The sequence below is a fragment of the Coenobita brevimanus genome, chromosome 75 (genome assembly GCF_032717465.1).
Source record: "Coenobita brevimanus isolate Jiangsu-jjx chromosome 75, ASM3271746v2, whole genome shotgun sequence".
Lineage (NCBI taxonomy): Eukaryota > Metazoa > Arthropoda > Malacostraca > Decapoda > Coenobitidae > Coenobita > Coenobita brevimanus.
In genome coordinates, this window is record NC_137028.1 from 25315644 (window position 1) to 25330966 (window position 15323).

General features: G+C 40.1%; 1 protein-coding gene across 1 annotated transcript in view; it reads left to right on the forward strand.

Annotated features, from left to right (window-relative positions):
• LOC145408092 (rRNA N(6)-adenosine-methyltransferase ZCCHC4) overlaps positions 1-15323 on the forward strand; it is a 139737-nt gene that overhangs the window by 100524 nt on the left and 23890 nt on the right. The window contains exons 7-8 of the mRNA XM_080278900.1: positions 2993-3103; positions 12967-13133. Of these exons, the coding sequence (XP_080135026.1) occupies positions 2993-3103; positions 12967-13133 (278 nt within the window). The remainder of the gene's footprint in view (positions 1-2992; positions 3104-12966; positions 13134-15323) is intronic.

A 15323-nucleotide genomic window follows, 5' to 3' on the forward strand; every position in this document is an offset into this window, starting at 1 on the left:
CCATCTTTACTCATCACACTACGCAAGTACTTGAATGCACTCACACTCTCCATATCCTCACCATCCAACCTTACTGTACATTCTTTGACTTCATTCCTCTCAAACACCATAACTTTACTTTTGTTTACATTAACTTTCAGCTTCCTCCTCCTACACACTGTCCCAAATTCATTCACCAAACCATGCAACTCCCATTCATCTTCACTCAACAATACTGTATGATCAGCAAACAGCAACACCAGAATCTTCCAAATCTCACCCTCATTCATTAGATCCCCCCCCACATCCACTGCCCTACCTTGCACCTCCTTTACAACCCCATCCATGCATATATTAAACAGCCATGGAGACAACACACAACCCTGTTTCAGTCCCACATTGAAATAAAAGAACTCACTCAGCTCGCCATCCACTCGCACCGTATCCCTAGCTCCTTCGTACATACTCTTCACAGCACTCGACAATTTCCCCTCCACTCCATATATTCTTAATACCTTCCACATACCTTGCCTATCTATTCTGTCATAAGCTTTCTCCAAGTCCATGAAGGCAGCATACACTTTCTTTCCCTTCTCTAGATACTTCTCCACTAAACATCTTAGAACAAATATCTGATCTACACACCCTTTTCCCTTCCTGAATCCCTCTTGTTCTTCTCCAACTAGTTCCTCTGTCATATGCCTAACCAGTCACATTAAGAAGGCAAATACCCTATGGTTACCACATACTTCTTTCTCTCCTTTTCCTTTATATAAAGGAATCTTCAGTTGAAAAATAACTATTGTTTTATGATTTATTAGGAATGTTATGCTGGAGCAAATTCAAATGGGGTATTTGACAGTATGCTCTACTTATTCAGCTGTTCAGGAATAAAATAGGAATATTAATTGTTGCAAATGAAGATTTAATGAGACTGGTGCGATTGCTGGAGTTTTTTGTATAACGAGGATTTTGATTTGGTTGGGGAGGGTATTAGTAGTGCTGATCCAGTGCAGGTCACCTCGAGAACAACCATCACCACGTCCAGAAACTTCCTTCGGTATAGCCTCTTTGTTGCCACAATCACTCCTTGGTCCATTGGTTGGATGAGAGCAGTCGTATTAGGTGGCATAAACATGCATCTAATGCGGCCATTGTCAGCCACCAAATTCTTGTCGCACCGTTGGACAGGTTCATTATCCAAGAGAAGGAGGGCCTTTACCTGGTCGCACGGGATTCCCAGTTTCTCCGTCTGGTAATGGATGACCTCCTTGACAAAATGGCGGTGGAACCAGTCTTTGAAGATCTGGGCAGTGAACCATGCCTTCACAAAATGGTACCAAACGACAGAAAGGACATCCATCACCCCACGAAGACACCGAGGCTGCTTTGCATGGCCAATAATAATGGGCTTGAGCCGTTAGCATTAGCACAACACAAAGCAGATGTCTGTTGCTTGCAGAGCTTGCGGCCAGGTACACACTTCTCCATCTCCTCGGCTAGAGTGTTTGTTGGCAAAGAGCGATAGAATAAACCAGTTTCGTCAGTGTTGTAGACTTGACCGAGAGTAAGGCCCTCCCTGTTGATCAAGCCCTTCACGTTGTGCCAAAACTCCTATACTCCATCCTCATTGGCGTCCAAAGCTTCGCCATGAGACTTACGGTTGGTAAGGTTATGTCGTAACTTGAACACGAAGATCCAACCCTCGGATGCCTTGAAGTCTAGGGCGTCGTGAGGCCTTGCGAACTTTTCAGTAGCAGCCTTCAGCTCCTTCCCACGCACCAGCATACCAGCAGCACATTGTTGTTGATACCAAATCAACGTGGAGCAGTTGACTTCAGCATACCGGGGAGTAAACATCATCTTCCTCTCCACATTGCATTTGTTCTTTGGAGAGAAGTCAGCCGTGTACTGCATGAGTTTGTCACGGGATCTCTTGATATCAAATAAAGTAGATCGGGCCAGGTTGAATTCACGGAGGATGCCTGAGGTTGACCATCCCGCGTCCACCTTGTCCAATATCTCCCTCTTCTTCTCCAATGTCAAAACCACTCTTTTCCTCTTCTCAGGTAGTGGGGCCATCATCACACACACTAACAAGAGACAGGAGAGCCTGCAGCAAGTAGGGCACCACCACAAGAGCAAGAACGTGGGCGGCCATGATGATGAGTGTACACACACAAAGAGAGACGGGCAGTAAGTGGGGAGGATGCAGGGGTGCTCTAGCAGACGGCGGCGAAACTACGCACCAAAACACAGCTGGTCCGCACCGCTTGCTCCGAATTCAAATTTCGGGGGAAATGTATGTCGGATTTTTTCCGAATTTTTTGCGATTTTTGGGCAATTTGGGGAGTATTAAATCCCAGGACCAAAATGTCCGGTAAGTGGGGTGTCCGGAAAGTTGGCGTCTGGATAGTACAGGGATTACTTATGATTTCTGTGTTTTTTAATACCTTGTGGGGGGAGGTCCTAAGTCAATTTGTGGTAGCTGTATACTCCAGGAGCATGGAATGAGAAAGTACAAAAGTGAGAGAACTCAGAATCATCATCGTTATCATTGACGGCCCTGGCGGCATCATTATTGATTACCTGACAATTTTCCCAGCTAAGAATGGGATTAGGTAAGAGCCAGAAACAAAGAGAGAGAAAGTATGGAAGTGGGAGAATCATGAACAACATGGTCAGTGAAATACCCTACGCTTTCATTCACACATCATTCAAGGCACTGGAATCCTGGCCCAACCTTAGAGGTCTAACTATGTAAGCATTGCCCTCCCCCCCTCCACCCCCACCTTTTGGGAAGCACTTTTGTTGCACCTGCCTGATAGAGTAATTTTATCAAGCTGTAAAGGTAATTTCAGACCCCTGTCATGTGCTCCAGTACATGTAATTTTTCCAGCCATTTCAGTCTCCTGTCAATTTCCTAGCCTCACCAACTTCCATAACTCACTTTGTTACACACTCACTGTATGTATACATTACTATGAAGTAGTGATATAAAATTTTGTTTCAGTACTCTTCATATTTCCATATTTTATGGAAAATCAAGTCCTGTCCTGTCTGCCAAGTTTCATCATGTTGGATTATCAAGTAGATTATGACAACCATCCTCTCTACTCCTCAGGTTAGTGTTAAAAGGCTATGCTTAGAAAGGTAAGGTAAGGTTGTCATGTCATAAGGACTTTGTAGTTACTTGTAGAGAAGTATATTTTAGACTTGTGGTCGAGCGGCTTTTATATCTTGTAGTAGTTTCCCCACCAGATGTCATGTAGTGACGGGAGAGGTAAAGAATAGTATGGGACTATTTTTATTTGTCTTGGAAATATTTAACAGGTATAACAGTATAAGTCCCGGGTAGCTACCTCCCTGTCTCGCTATCTCTCTCTCTTTCTGTTCTCAGGCTAATCTCCGTCTCGACCTCTCTCTAGGGTCGCTTGTCTCCTTCTAAACTCTCTTTCCTAAAATCTGGTGTAGCAGGGGTTCCTCATGGTCTTTGTTCACGAGAGGACTGCTGACAGCTAACTGCATCATCTCCTTACTGGCCGCTGTCGTCAGCTTTCCTCAGTGTAAGCATGTTTAGCATTGCTCGATTCTCGCAGACACAACACCTTCTCATCATTTGACTTCCTGCTTCTATCTGTCTCTCTATCTATCTATTTATCTATCTATCTATTATGATTTGCAATTATAATATGGAGACCTACCACATTGCTCGGCCGCGCGAAAATGGCGTACCATCGACATTTAATAGTCATAATATATTAATACATACTACATACACATTATAATGAACTTATAAGCTAATTAAGTGAAATACATAATATTGTAAAGTAACATAATTGTATGAATATTGTATACATATATTATTCATAGTAAATAGTGATTATTCAGTAATATTACATTTTAAATAAGTTGAATACATATTGGAATAAATGCAATGATTGTTGTATAACACTTTGTAAGACGTGCATGTACAACAGACGTACGCATATAATTGTGCAATGGTAATACTGCTAGGTTATACATTACATATTTGAGTTATCACTTTAGTAATGTCTAATATTTCACCTAACTTGTATGATGATACTGGTAATATAGAATTGTGCTATAATTGTATGACTTATAATATTGTACTAACATTGTGGTACTACATAATTGTAACATTTTATGAATTGTTACCAAATATTGTGTTAATGCATAATTGTGTTGGCCTTATAATTGTAGTTACATAAAGTTACATCTTGTTAATGCAACTGTTTTGTTGTTACATAATTGTTACATATCGCTTTGTAGGTACATAATTGTTGTTAAAGTTACATAAAAGTTACATCTTGTTAATGCAACTGTTACATAATTGGCAAAGTGTAACATAATGCAATCGCTTGTTACATAATTGTTACATATCGTTTTGTAGGTACATAATTGTAGTTAAAGTTACATAAAAGTTACATCTTGTTAATGCAACTGTTACATAATTGGCAAAGTGTAACATAATGCAATCGTTTGTCGTTACATAATTGTTACATATCGTTTGTAGGTACATAATTGTAGTTAAAGTTACATAAAAGTTACATCTTGTTAATGCAGCTGTCACATAAATTGGTACATATTGTTTGTAGTTACATAATTATAATATGGAGTAACATAATTGTAATAACTGCAGTCCTAACATATGCTGCGGTCGATGATAGTGATGATGTGTCGTGCCACTTGTATGTGGAGACAACAATTTGCTTTTTTGTTTGTAGTTTACGTGGTATTTTGACTTATGTAGTAACATTTACACTTATTTTCCTTTGTTTGTTATGTGATCTTACTCTATTTCTCTTTTTTTCTTTCTTACTTTTCTTTCTTTCTTTTTTGTATGTATTGATTTTCTATAGTTTGTTTTTCTTTGTTTGTGTACACTTTTTTCCATGTTGTTCATGGTTACCTAATTGCTGGCTAATTTCCTTGAGATACTTTTTTAAAGTTTAGTTTATATTGCACAGAGATTATAAAATGATATTATATAGTCCCATATTTTGTTATTTTATATAAAATATATATATATACACTATATACAGTATTAACTATACACACTGACTTGTTGTTCACCTGCACCTATCGTGAGTAATATGTGTGTCAGCACTGTGTGGAAATCATTGTCTTCACGATTGTGTTGAAGATGTTCACTCTTGCTAACGGCATTTGTGTTGGCCATTTTTTTTTTTTTCTTCTCTAAGTTACCTTGTAACTTAATTTGTCTGTTTCCACTAGGTAGCTTTAATTAATAAATGTTTAATACAGTTCTTTTAATTGCTCACTGAGTAACTGTGATTGTATATTTTCTTTATTACTTTGTAGATATAATTAATGTATAGTTGTATGTATGAAACACGTATTTTACGTAGGTATAAATGGTAACACTCGTTGGTAGTAAATAAATGTTATAATAAATGAATGAATATATACAGTGTAGAATATTTATTGTTGGTGATTATTTAGTGATTGAGTTATGCAGATAACTGAAGTAAGTATGTGTATTTAAACTGTAACTATACAACACGTTTTATATGTTTGTGCAGAAGCTTATTGTCTATCACTGTGTATTGTATAAATGAAGTAACTATGTAACTCACTAATTTTACCGTGGTGGGAATGGTGTGAGTGGTGGTGCAGGTGGTGTGTTGACTGACGTGGCGTCTGTTCAGCAAGCACGCATGATGACCTCAACTTCCCACACTGGTAGCTGTGGTGAGTGAATGAGTAGCGATGAGTAACTTGAGTGAAGACGAGTGAGTAAGATGAGTTGTGGAATATGGACTTGGTGTTTGCTTCTGGCTGCCCTGACCTCTTCACACCTGCGTAAGCGTTGGGGGTTGGGTGGATGTAGCAGAGAGAGGAGAGTGAGGTCTGGTGGTTATGAGTTGTGAGTCGTCTCTCACTCTTCGTTTGTTTGTTTGTTTGTTTGTATGTTTTCTTTCTTTCTTGATGTATTCTTGGTCCTTTTTTCTTGTGATTTACTCGTTGTAGGATGAAGACTGCCGCTACTTGTAGGTGCGTGTAGAAGATTATACAGACGACGTAGAGTTGTTAATTGTAGTTGATTGTAGATGGCTGTAGTTCGCTTATTCGTTGTAGACTTGTAGACTATTTGCACTGTAGGCTGTATTTTGTAGGATTCAATGTAGAACTGAAGCTAATCTTGTAGTATCGGTTGCTTTTGTAGAAATTTGCTTTTAATTCGGAGACGATGTCCGCAGATTTGCTGGTTTGTCGTTAAGCTACTTGCAAGGCGTCGAGTGATCTCTTGACCTCTGCATCAGCGTAATGATCTGAGGGACGGAGGGGGCAGGATGGAGAGAATACTGTCAGGAGCTGATATTGTTGGTTCTTTTCAATCTTGATATTTTGTAGGAATTTAATGTTGATTCGTAGACGAGGTTCGTATACGTTCGCTGCTACCAAATGTCATAAGGACTTTGTAGTTACTTGTAGAGAAGTATATTTTAGACTTGTGGTCGAGCGGCTTTTATATCTTGTAGTAGTTTCCCCACCAGATGTCATGTAGTGACGGGAGAATAGTATGGGACTATTTTTATTTGTCTTGGAAATATTTAACAGGTATAACAGTATAAGTCCCGGGTAGCTACCTCCCTGTCTCGCTATCTCTCTCTCTTTCTGTTCTCAGGCTAATCTCCGTCTCGACCTCTCTCTAGGGTCGCTTGTCTCCTTCTAAACTCTCTTTCCTAAAATCTGGTGTAGCAGGGGTTCCTCATGGTCTTTGTTCACGAGAGGACTGCTGACAGCTAACTGCATCATCTCCTTACTGGCCGCTGTCGTCAGCTTTCCTCAGTGTAAGCATGTTTAGCATTGCTCGATTCTCGCAGACACAACACCTTCTCATCATTTGACTTCCTGCTTCTATCTGTCTCTCTATCTATCTATTTATCTATCTATCTATTATGATTTGCAATTATAATATGGAGACCTACCACAGTCATTGTTTACTGCTGTGACCTTAGGCTCATTTTAACATTAAACTGGTGGAATGCAGGCTGAACTTACCGTCATCCTGCAGTCTGCTATCTTCCGTTCAGAGGATAGAGAGGGAGTTGAGGGACATTCATATATCCAGGCTCCATAGTTGCCTAATTGTATCAGTGACACTGCTTGAAGGCATCCCTCTCCAATACTTAGGTAAAGTAAGGTAAATTAAGGTTAAGTTAGGTTGGATGGGTTGGGTTAGGATTTAAAAAAGATTGCAAAGATGAGTCATAGAAGAAGCAAGGGTGTGAATGGTGACCACAAACACGAATGAACTACCGTATTTCATGGCATATAAGATGCATTTCCTCTCCCTCCCAAAAAAATACACTTAAAAGTCCTCATGCATCTTCAGGGATGGACATCATAAGGTTACATCGGAGATACCTCTGTCTTTGTTCGAAAGAGCCACATACGGGTAGATATCCAATAAAGTGCCAGTCGTTGGTAGAGTATACAATAAAAAACATTTGATTAAACTAAAACTGTTGAAAAATTGTGAAAAATAAGATGCATTTGAATGTTTACTTACTTAGAGGGCGTAAAACTTTTGGACTAGATTATGAATTTGAGAATGAAGAGAGTCCTAGAAGGTATGACTAGGGAATGAGTGAATATTGATGTAATGCAGTTTGGGGTTATGCTAGGCAAAGGGGTCACTTATGCCATATTCATTGTCCGATAGCTTCAGGAGAAATATCTAGTAGTTTTTTTTTTTTTTTTTTTAAATTAAAGAAAGCCATTGAGAGAGTTCCTAGGAAGGTGGTGATGTGGGCAATGAGATATCTTGGGAACAAGGAGTGGCTGGTTAAAGTAGTTATGGGTATGCATGTGTGTGCTCGCACCCAGGTGAGAATGATTGGAGATTTGAGTGATATGTTTTGTGAATGTTGGCATCCATTAATGGTCAGTCATGAGCCCCTTATTGTGACTTCAGAAATGTGTATGTGGGGGAGGGGGGGGAAGATGCAGCCAAAACTGGAAAAAAGGATTTTGACCGCACTTGGTAGGATGGTTGGAATTGGGTCTCGGATGGGCCAGTTTCATTTTTATGTCAGTTAATATTTTCTGAAAGGATATTTTGGCCCCTATTAATTGTCTCCATCGGTGTTACAAATATGTGCATGTGGAAGAGGCAGTGGTGGATTCTGTGGAGTTTCATGTCTTTGCAGAGAGAGAGAGAGAAAGACTGTACATCTACAATCATTGATGCCAAAAACAGATGAGTTTATTCAGCATAAAATGTGCCAATTGTGCTGTTGGTGGTGGCTGTGGTGATGGTAGCTGTGTTAATGATTGTGGTTGTGGTGGTGGTAATTGTGATGTTGGTGCTGATGATGGTGGTAGCTGTGATCAGTGGTGGTGGTGGTGATGATGGTAGCTGTGATCAGTGGTGGTGGTGGTGATGATGGTAGCTGTGGTTGTGATGGTGGTGGTGGTGATGGTGGTAGCTGTGGTTGTGGTGATGGTGGTAGCTGTGGTTGTGGTGATGGTGGTAGCTGTGGTTGTGGTGGTGATGGTGGTAGCTGTGGTTGTGGTGGTGGTGGTGGTGATGGTGGTAGCTGTGGTTGTGGTGGTGGTGGTGGTGATGGTGGTAGCTGTGTTTGTGGTGGTGGTGGTGGTGATGGTGGTAGCTGTGGTTGTGGTGGTGGTGGTGGTGATGGTGGTAGCTGTGGTTGTGGTGGTGGTGGTGGTGATGGTGGTAGCTGTGGTTGTGGTGGTGGTGGTGGTGATGGTGGTAGCTGTGGTTGTGGTGGTGGTAGCTGTTTTGTTGGCATTGGTAGCTGCATTGATGATGGTGGTTGTGGTGGTGGTAGCTGTGATGGTGGTGGCAATGATGGTGTTGATGGTAGCTGTGATGATGATGGTGGTGATAGCTATGGTAATGGTGGTGGTAACTGGATGATGATGGGGATGGTGGTGATGTTAGCTGTGGTGGTGGTAGTCGTAACTGTGATGGTGATGGTGGTGTTAACTGTTAAGAAATGGCTTTCATTTGAGCAAGTGCTTTGTTTGCTTCAAATCAGAGTGTGGTTCAGCGACGACTGTAATTTGAATAAGTACTGAGCGGTAGGCTGCAAGGCCCTTGTATATGCTGTTTGTACTATAAACACTATGTGCTGTGTACACAATTGCACAATATGCACTATAAATTTATGTTATACACATTAGGAATGATATTAATTAGAGAAATATAAATGATTACAGATAAACTTGAACTGTTTTCAGGTTATGAGGCCCATTAAAGGATCTTAGACCTTCCCTTAAATTACAAGATCCGGTTGTAAGCTATTATAGCAACGCCCATGTGTTTATTATGGGTAGAAATGAACATTATGACCACGTTTGTCTTATGAGTTCTGTTGGGAAAAGTGAGTTCTCATCTTCTTTTGAAATCATTTATATGTAAGTGAAGGGATTAACATAAGAACATACAGATTGAGACTCACTGCAGTAGGCTGGTTGACTGACAGTGGACTCTCTGTCCACTGTAGTCTCATCACTGCAATTGTACCTTCTTCCATTTTATCATACTGTCATCAGACATTTTATTCAACAGTTTTATTCTTCTCTGGTACTAAAGTAGTTGATTAAGATTGTATGTAATTCTTCCAGTTCGTTAACCTTCATGATCTATCTATCTATCTATCTGTCTATTGCCAGATGCCATAATCCTGTAAGGGGTGGCCATTTGACTCTGAGTTATTTGTTTTACGGGGAGGGGCACTAACCCTCCACCAACCCACTTGTTGACATGGAGGGAGCACGTATGGTTTGGTTATATGGTTACCACCCAGAGTTGTAAGTGGTTTCATGGCTTACAGGAAGCCATTTGGCTTGTCACTCAGTGTAAAGCCACCTGGAAAGGAAAGAAAAGCAATAAGAAGTGACAGGAAAGATGGGAGAAATAGGAAGAGAGGAGGGCAGGCGCAGAAAAAGAATGATAAAGGCTAAGGAAGAAGTAGGCAGCACTACATCAAATGAGTGGATGGTGGTCGCCACCACCTACCATGGGAGCAGAGGATAATTGTCTGTTGATAACCAGAAAAAAAATGTTTTGCATCATAGAGTTAACTTGGGTGTATATTTCCATCTCCATGTTGAATGCATAGCTGCAATGAGCTTAACCACTTGAGTCTGGTGATATCCATTGCACTGTATTTTTGATAGTCCCTGGTAGTTTTTCTTAGCTGAAAGCGTAAATACAGCCATCATTAACACACTTTAGTGGTAGGTTGTGGCGACCATCATCCACTCACTTGATGTAGTGCTGCCTACTTCTTCCTTAGCCTCTATCATTCTTTTTCTATGTCTCTCCTCCTCTCTTCCTATTTTTTCATCTTTCCTGTCTCTTCTTATTGCTTTTCTTTCCTTTACGGGTGGCTTTACATTGAGTGACAAGGCAAATGGTTTCCTGTAAGCCAGGAAACCATTTACGATGCTGGGTGGTAACCATATAACCAAACCATACATGCTCCGTACGTGTCAACGAGTGGGTTGGTGGAGGGTTAGTGCCCCTCCCCGTAAAACAAATAACTCAAAGTCAAACGGCCACCCCTTACGGGATTATGGCATCTGGCAGTAGATAGATAGATGGATTAACACACTTTAATTGCTAGAGGTCTTTCCTTAATTGAAGAATAATGTGGTTTATTAAGAATAAAATGAACAGTATCCCATTAGACTGAAGGATTTAGCAGTAGAATATAGTAATAATTAGGAAAAAGTGTTGCAGAAAAGATATACAGGCATAGCATTATTCTACTCAGCCATTGAGCTACAGGAAATAAGCTGCACAATGATGAAAGTCTTTCTGAAACAAGGTGTTTGGATTATACTGCTTGATCTTCTTAGCCCTTGCACCCTATTGAACATAATGATGTACACACTTTCCCTCCTCCCCTTTTCATTCTTCAACTTCGTTATCATTGTGATGGCTTTCCTGTTATCTCAGTCAATCTAGAATAGGCCATTGAACATTGAGAATGGCACGCTATGTACTCTGTTAGGACTGAGTCTCTCTGGTCTCTGTGACCGCCAAGGACTGTTACTCTTATGCTTGTCACCACAGCAAGATGACTAAAGCTACAAAAGTGTTCTTGGTGTCTGTTGGCAGACATGAAATTTTATTATTTTTTTTAATCTTAATTTTTACAGTATATACCTGTTCCATTAAAGAAAGAAAACTAGATGAAGATGGAAAAAAATCTCTAGTTTACCAGATCTTTAAATGTTAAGTCGAGAGTGCTCTCGTGTGCCCATAGATGATCCTCTTTGATATGATGCATCAGGGAGGAAAGTACAGTAGGATTGTGGAAGGTTTTACGCATGTATGGTGTACTGTAGATGGTAAGCTGCTAGGTGCCTTCAAGAGTTTTTGTGAAGGTAGTGAGGCATGTGTAGGGGAAAGTGAGCATCTAAGTGAATGGTTCACGATTATTGTGGGTGTGTGACAAGGTTGTGTGATGTCCCCATGGCTGTTCAATATATGTAAGGATGGGTTGATGAGAGAAGTAAAAACACGAGTAATGGAGAGAGGGATGGTGTTGGTAATGAATGGTGATGGATGGAATATCTCAAATTTGCCCTACACTGATGCAGTCCTACTTGTAAATACCGGACAAGAACTTGGTAGACCAGTGCAGAGTTTTGTCTGTGAGTGTCATACCTTGAAAGTAACTGTAGAAAAGAGTAGTGATGGTAAGCAAGGGAGAAGGTGACTCACAGTGTGATGTTACAGTGAATGAAGAGAGAATGGAATTGATGAGCGTGTTCAAATACCTGGGTACAGTGATAGACAAGAGAGGAAAATTTGCAAAAGAAGTGGAAAGTAAAGTAACGCAAGGAAGGAAAGTAGCTGGTGCTATGAAGGTCTTGATAAGAAACAGAGACTTGAGTGTTGCAGCTGCATGAGGTTTACATGAAGGAGTGTTAGTGCCAACTTTAACGTATTGATGTGAGACAATGGTGTGGTATAAAATCGGAGAGTCAGGAGTGAGAGTGGTGGAGATGGGATTGCTGAGGAATGTATGTGGAGTACAGAGAGTGGATAGGATATGAAATACATGTAATGTGATTCGTAAAAGATGCAGAGTAAGGAAGTCTGTGGACACCAGAATTGAAGAGGGTGTACTGAGATGGTATCGTCATATTGAGAGAATGGATAGCAATAGAGTGGTGGAAAAGGTATGCCTGAGTGAATTTGAAGGAGGGAGGAGGTGGGGGTAGGCCAAAGAGAAGGTGGAGGGATATGGTGGATGAGTGTGTGAGGAATAGAGATATGAAAGTCGGTGAGGCTAGGAGACTGACAAGAGATCGAGCTGGCTGAATGAATTTTGTGAGAAGAAGTGCTCGATCAGGGATTTGGCACCTCTTTATAACGTGACAGCATGCGGATAGACTCAATCGGATCTGTTTATGTGAAACTACAGAATGTTGTGAAAGTTTTTTGGCGTATCAGATAGAGCCAGGATTCCAGGGGCTTGAATGATGAGTGAATGGATGTGTGGCTCATTGGATTTGGCAAACTTGGGCTCTCTGAATATTGCTACTCCTCACCCTGCCCTAGGGTGGGAAAGGATGTCCAGATGATGATGACATCTTCAAAACTATCTTAAAATATTTTCCATAAAGTTTATATGGTCCCGAAAAATAAAAGAGGACTGGCATAGCTAGAAGTAGACATTTAATATGTATATATATATATATATATATATATATATATATATATATATATATATATATATATATATATATATATTTAGCTAGCTATGCCATATATATATGTATATATTTTTTTATCCATCTGTCCATCATGCAATCCTAAGCAGCCCCATCAGGAGCGTAGGAGCCCTTTATATGTATTATTACCGTATTCAGCATCAACATAGCAGAAGCAGAGTAAAATGGATGACATAATGAGGTTATATTGTAAGACATCAAAATTACTTCTGGCAGGTCCCAAGGGCATGAAGAATGGATCAGCAGTTCGAATCTTTACGAATCAAAAGGGATGGCAGTGTGCACTGCCAGAGAGTGAAGGATACCACTTTTGTCAGCTGTGTCAGCGCTGGGTGGCATCCAGTAACATTCACTGCATCAAATGTGGAGGCTGTATGTCTAAGGTAGGTTGAGGAGTAGTAATAATGGTATTTGCAGAGTACAGTAATCCCGCATATTTCGCGGTAGTTACGTTCTTGTAACCCCCGCGAAAAGTCAATTCCGCGAATACTCTATTAACAATTGAAAACTTGCACTTGTGTCCACCATGCTGCCCATCACACAGTCCATGTCCATACTGATTGCGAGACAATTCGCCGTCAGACAATTCCCCGTCAAAACATGGACGATTCCCCTTCAGAACAATTCGCACCCTGGACGATTCCCCGCCATTCTATAAATATACTAATCAATACTTTCATCAATATACTTATTATTAATTAATCAATACTTTAATAACTATATTTCAGGGGGATCCAGCAGTCTATGTTCAGTAGCGTAGGTTCTGGATATTATTTATTAGTTGCACCTTTAGTCAATAATTAACTTGTTTCTTCCTCGCTGTAGTCGCCTTCGAATTATATTCTAGCGTCACCCATAGCTATCTTCATTAATGAAGGCGAATTGTTTTGTGTTTGTTGTGACTGCGAATTGTCCCGAAACCTCCATACTCATCCCGAAATACCTTCTTACAAGATTGAAAGCACATACTCCATTATGAAGGAAAAACGTAAACACCGTACTGTAATACACAATTATCTACACATTTATTAACAAAACAGTACAAAATAAAAAGATGCATTAACTGGTGATAGCAAACACTCGCACGGTCGTTTCTTAGCTTGTCCAGTAACACAATTTTCTCTGCTAAGGTCATAACTTGATCGTTTTGTCACTTTGGAGTTCTTACTAATTGTATTATTAGCCTTTGGTGAGGCTGGCTTACGTCCTGGGGCCATGTGGAAAGCAAGTGGGAGGCAAGAGGCTCATATCATAGTGTGGTTACAACCACAACAGCCACTTAAGGCAGTCAGGCGTGGACTGAAGAATGCGGGACAGAGAGCAGTGTTGCCATATCCAAACAACGAAATTATGCTAGGGCAATGAAAAAATTATGCTAGATTGAGCATATTTGTTCCAAGTAAAAAATGAATTATGTTAACTTGAAGCTAAATGATAAAATTCTACACATATTCGTGCAACATATTAATTATGTATTGTTTACTATGAAAATATTAAAATGAACCTACATACAGTAAGAGGATAAATATCGGTATCTACCCATGCTGCTTTTTCCCACGAAACTTACGTTTTTCTGATGGATTTTGATGTGATTCGTTCGATTTTGAGCATCATTTCCGTCGGAAATAACCAGATTTTGAGATATGACCCCCCCCATCCCCCTGAAATAATGAGGGATCTTTGGGGAATCGGGGGTTATAGGGAGGGGGGAAAACACAGAAAATGGTCATTTCCGACTGAAATGAAGCTGAAAATCGAATGAATCATACCAAAATCCATCGGTAAAACCTAGGTTTCATGGGTAAAGTACAAAGCTCAAACTTATCCTAACCTAACCTAAAACCTAACCTAACCTAATCCAACCTAACCTAACCTAACCTAATCCAACCTAACCTAACCTAACCTAATCCAACCCAACCAAGCCCAAACTGAAAGTAACCAACTATTCAAACATCTTACCTTATTCGTCTCTCTCTCTCTCTCTCTCTCTCTCTCTCTTTGATTTGTAGCTTTTATAAAATTATTCTAAAAATATTCCATTCCATTCTAAATTATGCTAGAATGATTCTAAAACTTCTAATATGCTAAAAAATATTCCAGACTCGAAAATTTGATCAAAATTATGCTAAAAGAATAAAATTATGCTAGATATGGTAACACTGGCAGAGGGGCCACGGGAAAGGGACAGAGGGTGGCGTGAGTTTACCGCGCTACAATTGGAAGCTGCGGGAATTTCATTTTTTTTTTTTTTTTTTCTGTATATTCAAGGATATTTTTGTTGAACTTATTAATGCTAAGAAAATCCGCGAGAGGGCAAAACCGTAGACAAAAAATCCGCAAAAAATGCGGGATTACTGTACCACTAAAACCTCAGTGGAGTACCACTAATGCCTCAGTGTGCCATTGCTTTGCACATTGTGTCATTATAAAGCTCTTATTCAGTACTGTATAAGAACACATTCCACATACGAGGTGCTATCCAAAATTTTGCAGACTGGGATCATGATTCCTAAACGGGCTGTATTAGGACGATGTGGCTCTAGATGGCAGTACTAACATGCATTGCGAGTCAG